A 20,493-nucleotide genomic window follows, 5' to 3' on the forward strand; every position below is an offset into this window, starting at 1 on the left:
TAAGTAACTGTGCATTTGCCTTTCTCTCTCTGCTTCTGTCAATTTTTGCTTCATGTATTTTGGAACTCTGTTATTAGGCTCATACCCATCTATAATTGGTATTTCTCCTGACAACCTGACCGTGGTGCCATTATAAAATGTCCCTCTTTATCTCTGGTCATACCTTGTCTATGAAGTCTATGTCATCTGCGGCTTGTAGTGCCATACCAGCTTTCTGCGCTTATTATCTGTATAACCTTTCTTTTCTTTTACTTTAATCTACCTCTGTCTTTATAGTTAGAATGGATCTCTTGAAAACAACATATAGTTGGATCTTGGTTTTTTTATCCAGTCTAACATTTGTGCCTTTTTACTAGCATATTTAGCTAATTATTATTTAATTTTTGTAATTAATATCCTTGTTAGTATGTTTGGGTTTAAGTCTACCTTTTGATGTTTTCTTTTGTCCCATTTATTTATTTTTTGTTCCTCTGGCAACTAATAGTCTCGTCTTAATTACGTCTCAAGTCCATCAGTTCGTGCCTTCATTTCTGGGCATCAGTGACCCTACAAAACCCTCTCCCACTTCTCATATAAGAGATCTAAGGAGACAGTTAGCAGAGACCCCAATGTAGTTTCCTTTTTTCAAGGCTTAAATCTCCTCCAATTTCTATGTACTTTTTTGGTTGCTCTCTAGTACCTTCAAATTGTTTTTAAACATAATTTGCTCAGTGGAAGATTTAGTCTAATATGTTATTGGACTCTGCCACAGTTGGAACCAGAAACTGAACCTATATGCAAGTTTAGAAAAAGTGGCTTGTTGTGGCAGCACTAATCCAGCTGGGCACGTTGATGGAGCTGCACTGTACTTGCCAAACACAACAGGGTGAGAGGAAAGGATAAAAAGAGAATGCGAAGCACTGAAGACAAACATTTCTGACAATGGGAAAGAATGTGGATGAATGGGATTTCTCATAAACTGTTGGGGGGAGTATAAATTGGCCCATCCACATATGAGAACAATTTGGCAGTATCTACGGAAGCTAAATCTTTGCATACCTAATAACTGGCACTTCCACTCCTGAATATATATCCCAGACTGTTCAGAGCAACCTTATTTCTAAAGGAAAACAAAATCTGGAAACAACCCAGAGGCCTACCACCACTTTCCCAACAATATACTATGTAGCAACACCCCACCATGGCTATACACAACATAGGGCAATCTTGGTGAATAGAAAAAGCAAGGCTCAAAAGACTGCATATAGTATGCCACTCTTGTCTGTTGTTTGTTTTATGAAGTGCCAAAAAGTATAGAAAACATGGTTTCGGAAATCCCATATATGTGATCACACTATTTTCAGAAAAAGCAAAGGAACGATAAACATAAATTCAAAACAATGGCTATGTGGGGGAGAAAGGCCAGGCTATGTGGATACAGATAAATTATTGTTACCGGTCCAGGACTCATTTGGATATCAGATTCACAGATACTCATTTTATTAAGAATAAATGCATGCATGAATGAATAAAACATAGAAAGGAAGGAGAGTTGTTCATGGATTACACAGGACAGGGGGTGTTCTGCATTGATTATGATTAATCTAAAAATGGGCACTCAAGAAGGCAGGAGATCAATGATGAGAAATGTTGTCAATTATAAAGGAAGGCAATCAGTAACAGCCCTACAAAGGGAAATGATATAATACATTATATGAAGGCCTGTGCAAAGATAAGAGGTTACAGCTCTCTTATTCTGAGCCCAAAGTCAGGGCAATGACTTCTTCTTTCGTTTTTGGATCCCTGCCCTGCTTTCCACTGGGACTCAGTGTGTACCCCTTCATATCACCAGAGCCATGTAGCCTGAGCAGGGTAATATTCTAAATGAAGAGCAACAGAAATAAAAAAAGAAAAGCAAAGCAACAGAAATAGAACGAACAATCCTAAAATTTGTGTGGAACCACAAAAAACCCTGAGCAGGCAAAGTGATCTTGAGAAAGAACAAAGCTAGAATCAGCATACCCTCTGATTTCAAACCTTATTACAAATATATAGTAATCAAAGCAGTACAGTACTGGCATAAAAATAGACCTACAGATCAACAAAACAGAACAGAGGGCCCAGAAATAAACCCACACATACATGGTCATGGAGCCAAGAATATGCAAAGGGGAAAGGATAGTCTCTTCAATTAACGGTGTTGGGAAAATTGGACAACCACATGTGAAAGAGAAGCTGGACCCCTATCTTAACAACATATACAAAAAATAAAACTCAAAATAGATTAGAGACTGGAACATTAGGACCTGAAACTATAAAACTCCTAGAAGAAAACACAGATGGGAAAATCCTCAACGATGGCCTTGGTGATGATTTTTGTATCTGATTCTAAAGGCAAAGAGAACCAAAGTGAAACTAAGTAAGTGAACCACATCAAACTAAAAAGCTTCTGTACAGCAAAAGATACCATCAGCAGAATGAAAACACAACTTACAGAATAGGAGAAAATATTTGCAAATCATATCTGAAGAGGGGTTAATATCTAAAATATATAAAGAATTCATACACCGCAATACAAAAAAAAATCTGATTAAAAAAAAGAAAATATGAACAGACATTTTTCTGGAGAAGACCTACAGATGGCCAACAGGTATATGAAAAGGTGTTCAACGTCATTCATTACCAGAAAAATACAGATCAAAACCACAATGAGGCATCACTTGACATCTGTAAGAATAGCTAGTATCAAAAAGACAAGAATAACAGGTGTTGGCAAGGATGTGGAAAAAGAGGAACCACAGGGCACTGTTGGTGGGAATGTAAATTGGTGCAGCCACTCTGAAAAGCAGTATGGAGGTCCCTGAAAAAGCAAAACTATAAATACCAAATGATCCGGTATCCCACTACTGGGTACTTACCCAGTGAAAATGCAAACACTAACTCAAAAAGTAGTTAACTAACTGCACCCCCTATGTTCACTGTAGCACTGTTTACAGCATCAATGACATGAAAACAATGGATGAATGAAGAAAGGAAATGGACTATTTTTTTTTTTTAAGATTTTTTATTTATTTATTTGACAGAGAGAGATGACAAGCAGGCAGAGAGGCAGGCAGAGAGAGGGGAGGAAGCAGGCTCCCTGCTGAGCAGAGAGCCTGATGCGGGGCTCGATCCCAGGACCCCGGGATCATGACCTGAGCCGAAGGCAGCGGCTTAACTCACTGAGCCACCCAGGCGCCCCGGAAATGGACTATTATTAAGCCGTTAAAAAAAGAGCTATCTTGCCATCTGCAACAACATGCATGGAACCTGAGGGCATTATGCTACATGAAATAAGTCAGACACAGACAAAGTCAAAACAAAGCAAACAGCACATGAGCTCAGAGGTACAGAGAACAGATCGGTGGTTGCCAGAGGCTGACTAGGGGGTGGGTGAAATGAGTGAAGGGGATCAAAAGGTAAAAACACTTCCAGTTATAAAATAAGTAAGTCTCATGGATGAAACATACAGCATAAAAACTAGTTAATAACACTGTATTGCATATCTGAAATCTGCTAAGAGAGTAGATCTTAATAGTTCTTACCATAAGGAAAAAAATTTGTAACTTTGTGGTGACAGAAATTAACTAGACTTACTGTGAACATTTCACATTATACACAAATATTGAATCATGTTGTACACCTGAACCAGGTATTTGTTAATTAGACCTCAATAAAAAAAATAAGAATAGACAAATTAATTAAAACAACTGCAACTCCAGTCCAAATACACAAGCCCTCAGCCAATAGCCAGGAGCAAGGCTGATAAGCACACTTAAGCTAATGCTTTAACCAGTGTCTTCTGCCCCAGGCTAGGTGTTGTTCAGTGGTAAAGGGACAAGTCTTCTAGAGGTTGGTTCCTAACTGGGAATACAAATAATGCACAAGAGAGGAAAAAAGATATTTATAATCATGCCTCAAAATGGGTGTGAGGGCCAACCAAAACCTTTCTGCAGCGCTCTCCTCCTTCCCGAATTCCACGCTGGGTACCACTGAAACATGGTTTGCTACATTCTATTTAACCTCCTTAGGGAAAAAGGATGGGAGAAAATACATCATAAATATTTATGATTGCCTTAAAAAGCGGAAACATCTGCTAAAACCTGAGAGGTTTCTTTGGTGTAGGGTGAGTAGAGCTAGCGCCACACAGCATGGCTGTTTTCAGTCAGGTTGCGGAAAGCATGTGAGGGCCTGGGGCCCCCCTCCTGGGAAGCTGCAGTGGACCCAGGAACCTGGACAGGCAAAGCACTATACACAGTACAGGTGTAACATGCCCGAAAGTGAAAGCTCTGGGAGAATGCTTCCTGTTTCACAAGGTCCCTCTAATCAGTTCCCGGCCCCTGGCAGGGGTGGTCTGGCTTCTACTGATGGAGCCTCACAGTGTAAGTCTTCCTACGGCCCCCACGCCTGGCTTCTTGATCGCTGATGTGTCTGACTTGCACCTCTTGGTCACTGCCATTCCAAGCTGCTTCTCTATAATGATTCAAATCTCTTCGTGTCACTCTCACTGGCTCCTTTCTCTCCTGGAACACAGTTCACATTTGGGTCTCTCCCAACTAGGCAAGGGAACTCTAGTAATTAAGAATGTTGAGTACTGCTTTGTAATATGTGGCATTTCCTTCTTAGCACATGCCATATAGACTCCGGAATGCCTGGGCAGGGCAGAGGCCCACTTGGAAGACAGCAGGCAACCCAGGGCCCAGAAAATGCCTCCTCCAGGTGGCATGTGCTGGCAAGACAGTTCTCTGACACTACAGTAGGCAAATGCTTCTGGGTACCAGGCACAGGGCAGACAGGAACTATCCTGATTTATTTTCAATTAAAATGGTTTTACCTTTGCTGGGGGATTCATTTGGAAGCGTTCTTCATAAGCAAAACAGTCCATCAACATTACTAAACATAAAGTGCTCCTTCCTGGTGATTAGCTAGATACTTTTAACAAGCCTTTTCTGTCCTTGGGGGAATGAATAATATATGCAATATAACAAACCTGCTTGTTTTTTTTTTCCAGAGCTTCCACAAAGCACCCTGTAAACACCTGAATAGCGGCTATTACTTCTGGGGCTCCGTTGGTTTCCAGGAGCGCATACCTGAGCAATGCAAAGACAGACGACAACACATTTAATGATTAATCTGGCAAACACATGAGGCTGAATTATAAAAGGGAGAGTGGAAACATTTTTGTGCCATAAGCTTCAGCAGTATCTTAGCTCATCAGATTTCAGTCCTTGTGTGAAAGTAGGAGAAATTTGTCATTCTTTTTCTAAGTTCTTTCCTTAAAATAGCAATCTGTGGAGCTTCCTTTCTTGGTTTTTAAATTATTAAGCACTGAATATCCCTTCTATACAGGCCTGAGTGCTCTTTAGAAATACTCAAACGCTGTATGCCCAGGCATGCAAAATCAACAGACCTTTTGCTTTTTCAAGTGGAAAAAGAGCTGCCCAAGGGGTAAAACACCTTGGTCAAATCCACCCAGCAAAGCGATGGAAGAATCTGTGGGAGAATCTGCATCCTACCTGGATTGGTTTCTGTGCATTTTCTTACAACTAATTTTATGCTGAAACAAAAGATACCACCTCAAACTTTGCTGGCTTTAAGCTAAAAAGATCATTCTGACTTACTCCCGTGCTCACTTATTTAGCCTGAAGTTGGTATGCTTCAGCACCGACTCAAGGGCTGGGTTATTTGCTGTTGTAAAAATTCCTCTCCCCAGTGTTGCTGTCTGTCCAGGAGGCTCTGCTGCTCAGGGGAGGAGGACGGCTGGGGGAGGGTAAGCTCCCCCCTCTGGGCTGCACCAGCACCTGGGAAAGGGGACGGAAACCCTCCCTGGGTAACAAGCTCCCACTAACTGCCAACCATAACCCTACCTGCTATCCAGTGGTCTCCCATCTCTCATCATCTGGAAATCCAATGAGCTTCCTAAGAAGTACTCATATTTGCAAAATTAATGTGTTGCAGGATAACATGCATAACTGATTTTGCCTTTCAGCTCTCTTAAGAATGGCATTATTTATTTATTTTTCTTGGTTTCTCCTTAGCTTTAAAATCCTTTAAAAAGATTGGTCAGCCCTCATGTGGTGAAGGAAGTACACTGCTATGCTTTATTTTGAGCTGAGAAAAATCCAACATGAATAGTTAATGATTTAATACCTAATTCAATTTTGCCTTTCTATTATTATTACTAAAATTTTAAATGGCTTTAAAAAAGTTATTTTAATGCTTAGGCATTGGCTTTTAAATATATATTGACATTTCGGTTTTACCAAATAGCTCAGAGCGGTAAGACAGAATCAGAAACTAACTTCTCCACGGTAGAGCCAGAGACTATCACAAAAATTTTTATTCATATTTGGAAACTGAGCTTTTCTGGATCGGTTATTAGTAAAAACGGCACACCATTTACCTGAACGTTTCATCGACAACTCTGAATACGGCAGGGTGGCAGGCTGCTTCAGGCTGTGAAGGAAGAGACCAAAAAAAAAAGTAAAATATCAGAAGCATTTAACTGATAACATATGACCAGTAATTATCAGAGATATGAGTTGTCCAGAACTGCTGGTGTCTAGAAAATGGGTGTATCCCTTCCGGTTAGATAAAACAAAAACAAAAACAAAAACAAACAACCCTGAGTACATGAAAAAAGGTTTGCATTACAAACACAAACTGGTTCTCTAGGAGCAAAGAGATTATGGGCAAGCTTTATTTCCTCTTTATACTCCTGTATGTTCCACATTTTCTCCAATGGGCCAATATGATCCAGAGAAAGAATCAATAAGTATCATGGGAAATTTAAAAATACCTTTCACCAGCATGTTGTAGTAAAGGCAGAGCCTGCCTGTGTAACTAGTTTACACTTGCCCATGTCTGGCTATCCCGCCATGGCCCAGAAGTGTCCCAAGGTCAGGTCTGGGTCTGCTCTCTTTTTATTCCTCCTTATTATGCAATGAGTACATAGTAATTTAGAAATATTATTAAGGATAACAGTGACTACTACCATCCTGGTCTAAATAATATCACATCTCAGTGCACTATGAATTTAGCAGCTTAAATTATTTAGGATGAAAAAGGGGCCCATGAAAATAAAATATAGATACCATCATCTTGAACAAGAAAAGTAATTTATTCTGTGAAGATTTTTGTGATGATTTCAATATGTAGAAGTTGACCTACTGTGGCCTAGGTGGGCTTCAGTGGGCCTGTCCCAGGTTCTCTATCTTTTCAGCTAGAACTCAAAGCGTAAGATTAAAGCCAGATGAAAATGCCAATTGGGGCAGGGGAGGGGTCAGGGGAGGGGGGGCGCCTGGGTGGCTCAGTTGGTTAAATGTCTGCCTTTGGCTCAGATCATGATCCCAGGATCCTGAGTTCAGCATCAGGCTCCCTGCTCAGTGGGGAGCCTGCTTCTCCCTCTGACTGCAGCTTCCCATGCTTGTACTCTCTGACAAATAAATAAACAAAACCTTAAAAAAAAAAAAAGAATATGCCATTTGTGTTCTGAAATAGAGATTTTAGAGTAGCATCCGAATGTGAGTAGATTAAGCTCTACAAGGGACATTTCTTTGAGTCCTTGATATGACCAGCTTCACAGCCCCCTCAACAAAAATGAAGAAAAGATATGCTTTGCCTCCTAAGTTTTCTGGGTCATGCTGAAGAATGGAACCTATCTCCATTGATTTTCTTTTCCACTCTCCAGGAAGCACTTTTGAATTGTAACATTGAACGTATGCCATCTAGTGTTCACATCCTGCTACTACAGGCTGTCGCAGGAGGGTCCTGGCAAGAACACTGCCACTTGTTCAAAGGATGGGAAAATTTCCTTTTAATTACTGGAAGAGAGAGATTTGTTCTTTACAAGTTACAAATTACTACTCTTTAAGCAGAGTAACCCATATTCCCTAATCCTTAACTGATGTGTATTTTTAACTAAAATAAGACAACTAAAAATTCTCATAGGTAAGTTCATTATGTACTCAAGAAATAATTTGGCAGGACCATGGCTCAACAGAAGGGAGGCAAATTATTTCTTGGCTTTGATCTCAGGCAAGTCAGTTAATCTCCCTGTGTCTCAGACCCACTGTAAACAATAACAGTTATTAAGAGGTCACTGGATAAATGCCCAGAAAATATCGTAAATGTTTCTACATATTCATAATGGAAAAATCAAACAAGAAGGGAAAAGCAAACTATATGTCTTACAGTGATTCATCAAATTTTCCAAAAATTTTTCAAATGTTCATAGATGGACAATATGCCTGAAAAAGTGTTTAAGACCAAACAACACTATCACGTGCCCACAAGGAGACAGACATACAGAGCCTGAAAATGTACTGATAGAAACCAAAATTAGAAATGGTAAAATAGTACTATTCTTTTCGATCCAAATGGTCTAATTAATCCAGAGCCACTAGGTAAACTTGATGGTAGGAGAAAATCATTCAGTACTAATTACAGGGGAGTGCCTGGTTGGCTCCAGTCAGTTAAGCATCTGCCTTCAACTCAGGTTATGATCCCAGAGTCCGGGAGTGCTGGGATCAAGCCCTGCATCAGGCTCCCTGCTCAGCGGAGTGTCTGCTTCTCCCTCTGCCCTTCGCCCCACTTGTGCTCTCTCTCTAATAAAGAAATAAAATCTTTAAAAAAAATACTAATTACAGGGATTTCTAAATGGCCAATGAAAAGATAATCCAATGGGTAGAATAGGGGGAGAAGCAAGAATGTTCTAATTCAGTTTGTTAAGAGAGGACTAGAGTTTGAACATACTTTTTTTTTTAAGATTTTATTTATTTATTAGACAGAAATCACAAGTAGGCAGAGAGGCAGGCAGAGAGAGAGGAGAAGGCAGGCTCCCTGCTGAGCTGAGAGCCCGATGCGGGGCTCGATCTCAGGACCCTGGGATCGTGACCTGAGCCGAAGGCAGAGGCTTTAACCCACTGAACCACCCAGGCGCCTCATGGACATACTTTTATGCAGTGTTTTCTATCAAAACCGCTCAATCCAATGTTTTAAATGTCTCCAGAATGTGTGGGACCGCCTGCTCTCTCCATGCCAATGGACTGACTCTCTGCTTAGATTTCCTTCTGTCTAAATATTTCAGACTTTTGTTTGCTCTCAGCCTGCTTCTACAGCTCATTTTAGCTTTTACAACCGATAAAATGCCAGGAGGCAGGAGAACCTTGCTGAAACAACAGTGGCGGAGATTCTGATTTAAAAACCAGTCTTCCTTGCTGCCCCGAGCTGAGAACAGCTCTTTCTCATCCGCAGCCTTTACTGACCGTTTTTAAAGTGAGACTCTTTATGCTTCCCAAGCACATAAATTCAGGGTCAGTGAGTCCCCTCATGAGGCTGGAGTGTTCACAGGCCAGGCATATGTCCCAGTGACATCAAATCACAAAAGCAAACTTAAGCTGCTTTCCTTATCAAGAGAATCCTCCAAATAGAATTAAAGTCTTAATTTATGCTTCTTTGGAAGCCATAATCCGCCCCCCCCACAATCTTTATAGCATCCTTGTGAGGAAAAAGCCAAACATTTAACCCCTCTGTGCCCTGTCATATTTGTAGAATGGGACCCTACAGTAACCCACCACAGGCCACTCTGCAACCCAGAGCTGCGAACCCTAGCTCTAAAGCCCTACAATCCGGGTGATTATCTTTCTTGTAAAAATGAGGGAAAGAAAAACTTTCTTGGATTCCATCTGTTTGTCTGTTTTTCTCCATCCTACCAAAATCTGTTTCTTCTCAATCTCTGTTCTTCTCCATCTGGCCTAATGATTTCCATGTACAGATTATTTCAAGTCTAGTGAAACTATGTCACCAAGAGGCCATCAATAACACACGGTTTGCCCTACTCCCCTCCCCTCACACCACCCCCAATCCTTTCACTGAATGTTGGAGGGAGAACAGAAGATGATGATGGAGAGCTCTGGACTCCGGCTTCCTTTTCTTATGGACCAGATTGTTCCGTTGGGTGTGCATCTCCTTCCCATCTCCCACAGCTCCCCAGAAATGCACCCTTTATCTCCTCTCTGCCTACGACAGCCCATTCCCAGCCCTCAACAAAACCAGGGAAGACAAAGTCAACACAGAAAAATGCGCTGTGGCCATGTGCTGTGCTCTCGGCCTGTGTTGTGGGGGAAAGGTGAGAGGCCAACTGTACAAATAACATCCATGCCTATGCTCTGCCCTTGATGCCTAATCTGTTATTTTCATCCCAATTCATCAAAGATTATTACAAGCTACTTGACACTTGAAAGAGGCCTGAGAACATGGAAGAACAGAATTCTCATGGAAGAAATCTTTCCTCTTTCCTATGATTTTGATTCCTTGTGCGTGCTCAATAGAGTATGGGGAGAAGGGAAAGAAGAGAGAGAATACAAACGAGAAGGGGAAATTGTACTATGATTCAAGGTAATTCACAGACAAAAGTGAATGCCTCACAGAATAAAGGGCAGTGAGGAAACAGAAAAGTTCTCAAGCCTTTTCCATTTATCATCCTTCATATCATCCTTAGATATTTTAATCTAAAAAAATAAAGAGGGAAATCGGAGGTAAGAGATAAGATGAAATTCAGGAAGCCAGGAACAGATTTTAGAATAGTTAAATATTTTACTCAGGAATGGTCATTCTCTTTAAGAAATGGCTGACGAGAAGCTTGCCCTCCAGTGCACGCAGGAGCCGGCAGTCCCAGCCCACTCCTCTGAACCCCTAATGGGTGGGAGCCCCTATGGGGTGTGACTACATGATACACGTACATAATTAAAGGGTAACTATATTTATCAGAAAATAACTTTCCTCTTTTAAAAAAGGGATTCTCCAGGTGATTCATTCTAATAGTAAACTCCTTTATGGAATGCAAAAAACAGTTTGGTTTTTTAAGATAACGACTTATATGAAATATGAAATATTTGTATCTATTGTGTAAGGTAAAGCACCTTTATTAGTATGTATGTTTTATTATACCATTTTCTTCTTTCCTGCTCTTAGAATGCTAAACATAAGACTGTAAATATCCCTTTTACATTTCAGGACTTATTTTGTTTCAAAACACTCAAGTTTCTTTCAACAAATTTGAGCTTGGAAAAATTATTCTTTCTTTTTAATCTTTACCAGATGTTGTTTACACTATAAGCAATTTTTTTCAGTACTCCATAATGCAATTATTGTTTAATTAGTGATAAATGTATCATTTCTGGGCTTAACAGAAAAACAACTTAAGCACCAAATATACTTCTTTTAAATTTACCCGTGCTCTCCAATGTCAGCTCTGGATGCAGAACTAAGATCCCCCAAACCTAAAGTTCCTTCCACCCTTGCCCAGTGGCTTCTACCTGGTGAGCCTGTGCAGTTTGAGCAGAAGATAGCCCGTTAGCTTCCTGCTGCTTCTTGGCTCAGTCACTAAGTGGCACTGAAACCCTGAACACTGCACTGTCTTTGTTTTTTTTTTTTTTTTTTTTTTTTTTTCTTCTCTCCCTTCATTTGTCTGGTCAGTTGCAAAGTCCTGCATCCCCAACAGTAAGAATCCTCAGCACTTGCAATCTGGGCCTCCTTCTTTGCAGAGACGAAGCTTAGAACGGGGAGGGGTGTATGTGTGTGTCTGGTGCCCCCTAGAGGTCAATGCTGGGAAGTGTAGCTATTGTCTCAGATGCAGATTCTTCCCCACCCCACCCCCCAAAGATTTTATTTAATTCACAGAGATCACAAGTAGGCAGAGAGGCAGCAGAGAGAGAGGGAGAAGCAGGCTCCCCGTCAAGCAGAGAGCCCGATGCGGGACTTGATCCCAGGACCCTGAGATCATGACTTGAGCTGAAGGCAGAGGCTTTAACCTACTGAGCCACCCAGGTGCCCCTCAGATATAGATTCTTTAGCTTTTTGCTACAAGCATAAGGCACCACCACACTTTTCTATCTGACCACTGCTAAATTACATGCACCACATTAAAGAGCTGGAAAGAAAGAAAGAAAGAAAGAAAGAAAGAAAGAAAGAAAGAAGTGCTTAAAAGACTGCTAATGAAAAAGCAGGAAAAGAAAACCCTAGAACATTAGTAAGAAGTTATTCAAGCACAGAAAACTGACATCATCTGGGATGTAGAGTTAATTCTGTATAATCTTTTATTAAAGGGGAACTGTGCTGGGAATGTTTTGCAAAGGAAGTTTTTCTTTTTGAAGTGGCTACAATTGCTCTTTGGAGAATGAAGACAAGAACACATCCTATCTCACATTAGAGAGATCCTATCGCACATCAGTGTCCACTGAGGTATCTGCATGTTTTTTACTCTTAAGCTCTTACTAGATTAAGAACCAATTCCTTCCCACCTCCCCTCCCAAGCTTTACTGAGGTGTACTTGACAAGATAAAGGAATTATTTTAATTGAGCTACAAAGACTTTCAGGTAGGACGGAATATGAGGAGTATTTTCCGATTCAAATCTGAATAAGCAAAACAAAATGAACCCCATCGCCCTTTCCCCTCTCCTCCCTGCTCTTTCCTGGGCAAATCTTTTTGTGAAGGCGAGGGAGCAGTTTCTCTGGATCCAGCTGGAGGGGCAGGCGGCGTGCGGGGTCAGCCAACGAATGAGTGAATGAAAGGGCATGGGAACCGGGGTACATCCCGGCCCTGGCATGCAGCAGGGCAGCAGAGCACAGCGCCACCGTGCCACCCAGCCAGGGCTTCTCATTCAAATGTGGAATAGAAACAATAGCTTTCTGGGCTCCACAGACAGAATTGTAGCTGGAAAACATACCATTCTTCTGATTCTGCTCAGTCTTGGGAAACCAAACAGTGTCAAAAAACCTGCATAATTAGCAAGCGGCTTTCACTGCTTTGGTGACATCAGTTTTTAAGGTAGGTCTGAAGCTATGGATTACGGTCTTACAGTGTGTGTTCTGTCAAGGAAAATACAAAACTATCTGCTTTGAAAAGTTTCGGTCTGTAGAGTAAATGACAAACGGAGGCTAATACTGCAATTTATTTAGAAGCCACCAGATGTGGCAGGTAGCCATGAACTTGGGGGCAGTTCAGCCCATGGAAACCAATGGGTAAGTCTCAAAAGTAAGCAGGTTTTGAAAACTTGTTTTTATTTTATTTTTTTAATAAAAAATAAAATATATTTTATTTTAAATAAATAAATAAAAATATTTTAAATTTATTTTAAATAAATAAAAAATATTTGTCAGAGAGAGAGAGAGAGGGAGAGAACATGCACATACAAGCAGGAGGAAGAGCAGGCAGAGAGAGGAAGCAGGCTCTCCACTGAGCAAGGAACATGATGTGGGACTCAATCCCAGGACCCTGGGATCATGACCTGAGCCAAAGGTGTCCCTTGTTTTTTATTTTAGAAGTCAAAAAGATATATATGCATTTAGAATTAAGGTAATATTAGATGGGTGCCTTATTCTTAGTCTTCAGGCCTTACAAGCTACACATTTAATGCAATCTGTATCAAAATACCACCAGCAATTTTCACACTTCTTAATTTTGTATGGAATTCTGAAATTTGTATAGAAGAAGACCCTGAATAGCCAAAGCAGTCTTGAAAAAGCAAAGCCAAGCCGGAGGCATCACAATTCTACACTTCAAGTTATATTACGAGCCGTATTAACCAAAACAGTATGGTACTGGCACAAAAAGAGATACGAAGATCAATGGAACAGAATTGAAAATCCAGAAAATCCAGAAATAAGCCCACAATTATATGGTCAATTTATCTTCAACAAGGCAGGAAAGAATATCCAATGGGAAAAGGTTTCTTCAACAAATGGTGTTGGGAAAACAGGACAGCAACATGCAAAAGAATGAAACTGGACCACTTTCCTACACTGTACACAAAAATAATTTCAAAAAGGATTAAAGACCTATATATGAGACCTGAAACCATAAAGATTCTAGAAGAGAACACAGGCAGTAACTTTTTGGACATTAGCTGTAGCAACTTCTTTCTAGATATGAAACTTCTTTCTAGCTATGTCTCCTGAGACAAGGAAAATAAAAGCATGGGACTACATCAAAACAGAAAGCTTCTATACAGCAAAGGAAACAGTGAACAAAAAGAAAAGGCAACCTATAGAATGGAAGAGGATATTTGCAAATGCCATATTCAATAAAGGGTTGGCATCCAAAATAAATAAAGAACTTATAAAATTCAATACCACCCAAAAAGAAGCAACAAACGAGCAAAGGGAAAAAGAGAGACAAACCAAGAAACAGACTCTTAATTTTAGAGAACAAACTGATGGTTACCAGAGGGGAGGTGGGTGTGGGAAGGGGTGAAATAGGTGGTGGGGATTAAGGCTAGACTTATCATGATGTGCACCAGCTGATGTATGGACGTGTCGTATCACTACAGTATACAGCTGAAACTAATATAATACTGTATGTCAACTACCGGGAATTAAAATAAAAAGTTAAAATTAAAAAAAAAGAAGAAAAAGAAAAGAAAATACCAGGCTTGCGAGTCCCTGAGAGGCCACAGCACATTTGGGGAGATCATTTCCCTTTGTACAACCTGTACCACACTTTTATCTTTTGTTTTTGCAACATCTTGTAACTATAGAATTTCCAGGGCTATTTCTGGATAGTCCCAAGAGATGGAAATATAATTAACAGTGCTCCATATAAAATACAAGTTACGTAGACCATCACACTTTAATTACTCTCAGAATCCAACTCTAATGTAATAGGTATCAAGTTTCTTCTGGAGGAAAACACAGCAGGCCCCTGCTATCTGCGTCTTCCAGATCTCTCTGATACTTCTGCACGGCCTTGTCGCTGCACCAAGATACTGTACTGCGATAAATGAATCAGATGATGCAATTAGGAAGCAGGTTCTTCAGGTTACCCATGTAATCACTCAGTCACGTCACAGGCATATTCCAGCCCGCCTGGTCTTCTGGCACTGTAGACCCAGGAAGCCTGAGGAGAGCAGCCCACGCCAATCAGGGGCTTGCAGCTCTGTATTGTAATTACCTCCTTGAGCCACAAGGCATACAGAGGTCACATCCTGCCAATGCCACAATGAATTAAACCAAATAACACCCTCTGGAATCCTCCTTTAACTATAATGGAAGCTCCGAATCCCTACACACATGAGACTGATAAATACTTCTGTAGATCAACGGACTTCGAAGCTGTCTGCCTGGGGGACATTAAACAAAGAAAGCTGGAGACTGAAGGCTCTGCAGTGCAGTGTTCAGTGCGGGGGGCCTGCCTGCTGGTTCTCATATGCCGGGCGATCCTGTGCTTTCTGAAGCGCTTTCAAGCCGGAGGGCCTCGGGTTTAAAAAGGACATGGGGGAGGTTCAGAGAAGAACCACAGGACCAAAGAAAGCCTGCAGAATCAAACCGACTCAGAAAAGCCAAAGGAAGTGGGTTTTCTCCATAGGGACAAGACTTAAAGAAATAAGGACCCTGAAAGCAAGGAAATAACTCAGTTACTGCATTTTGTCCCTGAAAAAAGACTAGTGAAATTAAATTATACCAAGTACATTTAAGTTAGAAATACAGATTTTCCTGATAATAAAGGTAATGTTTGGAATGGGCTGCCAGGGACTTCTAAAAAGCCTTTGTTCATTCTGAATTTTACTCAACTATTTTTATGTAAGGTGCATTCTTATTTCTCAACCTTACTATGCAACTCTTTTGAATGGTGAGGTCAAGCAGTAATTTTCCCCCAAGCCAAAACACCTCTCGTGCTCTCTGTCTTATACATCTATCTTCTTTTCCTATCAAACACTGTAAACGTCCACATCAGCTGGGCTCAGCTTGTGCCATTCAGCTTGCAGCCATATGGCTATGGGCGACAGCAGCACCATCCACAGCCGCCTGGGAGGCCCCAGAACATGAAGGCAGACAAGAGCCTGCAGAGTAAGGGAAAGGCCTGGCAGTCACACAGGAGAGCCGGTGGGGACCTAAATGAATAATGGGATGGAGGAAGAAGGCAACTGAATTCAACTAAAATTCCCTAACACAGCCTCCAATTCGAAAGAGAAAACAAAACAGGAAGTTCCAACTAAATTTAAAAAAAAACCAGAAGGTGTCTGGGAGGTGGGCGTTGTGTGAACTCAAGCCAACCTCAGAGCTCCCCCCTTTCCAAGTCTCAGCTCAAGTGGGGAGGTAAACACTTTCTCTTGCCCAGTTTTCCTAGCCCCCAACTGAAGATCTGACCGTTCACCATCTCTGAAGTAATTTTCTCCACCTGTACAATAGGAAGAAAATCTCTGAGCCTTATGTTCCCAGGTTATGAAAGCTAATGAGAAAACATGTTAGAAACCACTGAGGTCCTCGTAAAACAGATGCCCAGGGAGCGCGGCACCTCCTGTAGTTTTTGACTTGTTTTTTCAGGGTGCATTGGTCTTCAGTCCTGCTCTCACAAGAATGCACATAAATTCCACAGAGTTGCCTCCCAAGAAGGGAAAACACCCCCATGGTGAGATTCTGAGGACTGCCTGTGAGTCCTGCCATCTGACCCTGGTTTAGGAAATGAAGCCAGTCCATTTGGCCCACTGAGCCCCCAAATTCCCAGGCCTGAGAAGTCCCAAGTGTAAGGGAGGGCAGGTGAGCCACCACATGGAGGGAGGGTTCAAGGCTAGAAGGCTTATAGCAAAAGAAAACACAGAATTCTTAGTTGTTTTAACCTTTCTTCCATGATTTTGTTTTATACCTCCTCTCATTTGTAAGATCTTCATTTTTTAAAACTTACTTTTCATGTGGAAATAAGAAATACTGTTTTAAAACAGTGTGCCTTAAAACCAATTCTTGTGCATATGCACTATACGCTGTGGTGCGCTGATGCAGTAAATCTCACACCTCTCCCCATTTTCCAGACGTGATCCAGCTATGCAGAAAATCCCCCTATGCTGGGTATTTCTATAACAAAAGGCAGTTTAAAAGGTGCCAACTGCTCTCTTGTTTACATTTCCCTTCGCTTTGACAAAAAGAGATGATACCCAGGGTCCTCTTTAAGGATTTTTCTCCTCATCAAATCCCAGCACGTACCAGTAATGAATCTTTCAAAAAGCATTCGATCCTTCTCAGGAAATTTCTGGCACTGGAGATTAGCTTTTCAAAAAGATGCAGTGTTGCTTTTTCAAGGCTGGGAAGGTGCCGAAGCCAGAGGCAGACTACAGCTGACTCCGGGAGAGAGATCTTCTTCCTTTCAGAAAGAATAAACACATATTAAACAGAAATGGGTTACTAAGAAAATAAGATTGAGAGAGATCAAAATGCAGTAACGAGTCCAGTTTGCGAATCTTCTTTTCATCATGGCCGTACAGCAGTTAACATTTACAGTAATCAATGAATATTTACCAAGCGTCGTTTGCAAAATAATGTGAATCTGCTTCCAATTCAAGAAATTAGAGAAATGCCCAAAGTAAGAAATGCTTTCCAAAAGGAAAAACAAGCAGTAGTGATGGGACAAGTGTTAGTGAGGGAAGATTAGTGATAAAGAATAAAATGGGAAAAGGCCTTTAAGTATACAGTCCTGAATTTAAGAAACAGTTCTGTTTGAACGTACATTGTAAGGATTTCAAGTATGTAATCAAACCTGGGTTTGAGTCCCAGAGCCACCACCCACTAACTTGGTGGCCTTGGGAAAGTCACTTAGCCTCTAAAGCTCAGTGCACTCCCGTGTCGTGTGGGCCTACCTCCCTCACTGTGTTCTCAGAAGGATCAAATGCAATAATACATACATGTTCAGAGATTAGGACAATGCTTGACATCTAGTAAATATTCAGTGACTGTATTTGTGAATCTGTAGCTTGAAAGTTAAAAAATATTTTCCTTTAGTAATAATTTCAAAAATAGCAGCTATGGCCTGGTAGAGCCATAGTTCATCCTCACCATGATACTCCATGGGCCCCCAATATTTTGTGTAGCTATGTTTCCACAGGAGAATGTACTTGGAGGTCCTCCCGAGTCAGGTCAGTGAATCAGGGGCTCTACCTCCTCTCCTGGAAGGTACCATGAGGGCACACCTAATTCTGATCCACTGGAGGCTCTGGGACAGCAGTAGGGCTGTCGCCCCAGGGCACTCCCTGTGAACACAGGGTCTCTTTCGGTCTAGGGAGACTTCTCTTTGTTCTTTCAGCCCAACTTTCCAAGGCCTCCCTCCCTCTTCACCTGTGGCACCACAGACTGCAGAGTGCTTTCCAGGTTCTGCCCAAGATGTTTACTGCCTTTACTAAGAAAAAGAAAAGCTCAGGGCACAAAGGCTCCCTATTAGCCCCAAACCCCTTCAGGCCTTCCCTTCGCCATTGCTTCTGGGCCATTTCTCTGCAGGAGCTGGCACGAAGCCCAGAGCATAAGTGCAGGGGCAGGAAATGAATAGGCGAGTCACAGTGCAATTTCTTGTGATATCTCTTTATTCTTCTCCCTCAGCGTAACTCCTGTAGACCTTTGTCTTGGATTAACTCTGGGGCAAGGCCAGACAAAGCTGAAGAGTTGGAAGGACTCTCAAAAAGCAGGAGCAAGGCCCTTCTGACACTTTCTCATCTCACTTTCTCACCCTGAGCTTCGGCTCTTCTGGGAAGTCTTGCAGGGCCCCTTCCCCTCACCTCCCCACACCTGGCCGGGGGGCCCCTCTCCTGTATCACCTGGCACATTGGAGGGCCACACTACAGATGTCCTCTCTTATGCCACTGGGGCTTTGGGCTGCAATTCCCATGCCACCTCCCCTCTCATCCTGGATGACAAGGAGCTGGTGGGCATCCAGGCAAGGAAGAGGAGCACTTTCTGGGTGGCACTCAAAGTGCCAGGCGCAGGACAAGCAACTGGGAACAAAACAGACCTAGTCTGTACCCCTAGCACTTGGGGCCCAGTGGGAAGTACATGTACATATACCAAATTGAGGAAAAGGCAATGAAGGAAAAGGACAGGCTGAGGTAAAAGAGTAACAGAAGGGGCCCGACTTGGATCGGGTGGTCAGGATGGCTTCTCCAGCTGAGTTGAGATTAGCTAGGTGAAGAGTAGCCAGAAGGGCATTCTGGCAGAGGGAATGGTAGCCTTGATGGTCCTGAGCCAGGGAAGAGCAAGGTCAGAAGGAGAGAGAAACCCCAGACTAGAGAAGGTGAGGTGGTTGTAAGGCTTTGGGATTAGAAATTTTCGGAAATTAGAAACTTGGGAATAGAAATTCAGTGATTATTCTGGTCTGAAGGACTTTACAGAGAGGAGTGCCAGGATGCCGTTTACAGTCAAAGATCAGTCCGGCTGCAGTAGAGAGAACTGAGTGTGGGCCTAGAATGGGTGTGGGGAGCCCAGGAGCCCAGGGTAGCTGGTGCTGGCGTGACCTGGGCAGCAGTGGAGGAATGAAGGGTACTGGCACCTACCTCAGCAGTAACATCAAAAGGAACTGGCAATGAATGTGCTGAGAGGTGGTGAAGGTGAGGTAGGAATCAAGGCTTCCCAGCTTTCTTGAGCAACTGAGCTGGATGGAAAGAAGGAAAGATAAGATCTGTGAAGGATTTACTGAGAGCTCAGTTTGGGTATAGGAATTTAGAATATCTGAGGTACACTCAAAGAAGAGCGACTAAATAGGTCCTTGAATATCCAAGTTGGAAGTTGTGGGGAGAGGCCTGGGCTCAAGATCTATATTAAGGAACCATCAGCCAGCATGGAGTGGCATGGAAGTAGAGAACTCCAAAAGAAGTCTATGTGGGAAAGAAGAGGGCCCAGGTCTGTGCCCTGAGCAATGCCAAAAGGCCAATAAAGATGAGGTGTTGCAGGTGGAGGAGGCAGGAGACACACCAGCAGGGAACAATGTCACCAAGAGAGCGAAGGCCTGGCTCTGACTAGCACTGCTGAGACTGAGGACATGGGGAGGGAACCACATGCATGGGCAGGCCCTTTGAGACCTCCCCAAGGACATGGTTTTCATAGCATGACAGAAGCCAAGGGAAGTCAATAAGGAGAGAAAGTGGAAGTGCAATCATTATTGAAGAAAGGTCTTCAGAGGGACAGCTATGATGGGAGTGACAGCAGGAGGCTGCACAGTGGTGGCCTGTGTGCAGGGCGGTATGGTGGACTGGTGAGCCAGGGGGAGAGGAGCACGAGAGGCTGAGGCCTGGTAGCTGCCATTTATTAATCACTTACCTGAAACCATGCTAAGCATTTTGCTTGTATTTTAATCCTACAAAACAGGTACCTTAATTATTCTTATTTTATAGACAAGGCATCTGAGGTTAGAGAAGGACCAAGGACTCATAGCTATGATCTGCACCCAGGAGGTCTGATTCCGGAGCTGGCTGTACACCTGTTTCTCCACTCCGTGGACTGAAAAGTGGAGGGTGCTGCTCAGAAGAGGGGCCCTGGCCCAAGGGAGTGAGCAGACGGCCTTCCTGGGTAAGCAAGATGTATGGCCCCATGTTGACTCCCCACAGTGTTTTTGGGAAAGTCTTTTCAAAGTCTAGGCTGTCAGCCAGTTTTAGTCACATTAATAGACCCTTGGGAGAGGTTTCCTTCTAGCATTCTACAAGAGAACATCCCTGGACAGGGAC

The 20,493-nt window shown here is 42.3% G+C and overlaps 1 protein-coding gene across 4 annotated transcripts in view; it reads right to left on the bottom strand.

The window, feature by feature from the left end:
• The window catches only part of FANCC (FA complementation group C), a 283,427-nt gene that overhangs the window by 31,731 nt on the left and 231,203 nt on the right, over window positions 1-20,493 (bottom strand). For all 4 annotated transcript variants that reach the window (XM_082697226.1, XM_082697227.1, XM_082697228.1 and 1 more), the window contains 3 exons: window positions 16,997-17,153; window positions 6,422-6,474; window positions 5,009-5,108 (listed from right to left, as the gene is read on the bottom strand). In XM_082697226.1, the coding sequence (XP_082553352.1) occupies window positions 5,009-5,108; window positions 6,422-6,474; window positions 16,997-17,153 (310 nt within the window). The remainder of the gene's footprint in view (window positions 1-5,008; window positions 5,109-6,421; window positions 6,475-16,996; window positions 17,154-20,493) is intronic.

This window comes from Mustela nivalis (assembly GCF_964662115.1).
Source record: "Mustela nivalis genome assembly, chromosome: 13".
In the NCBI taxonomy this organism is placed as follows: Eukaryota; Metazoa; Chordata; class Mammalia; order Carnivora; family Mustelidae; genus Mustela; species Mustela nivalis.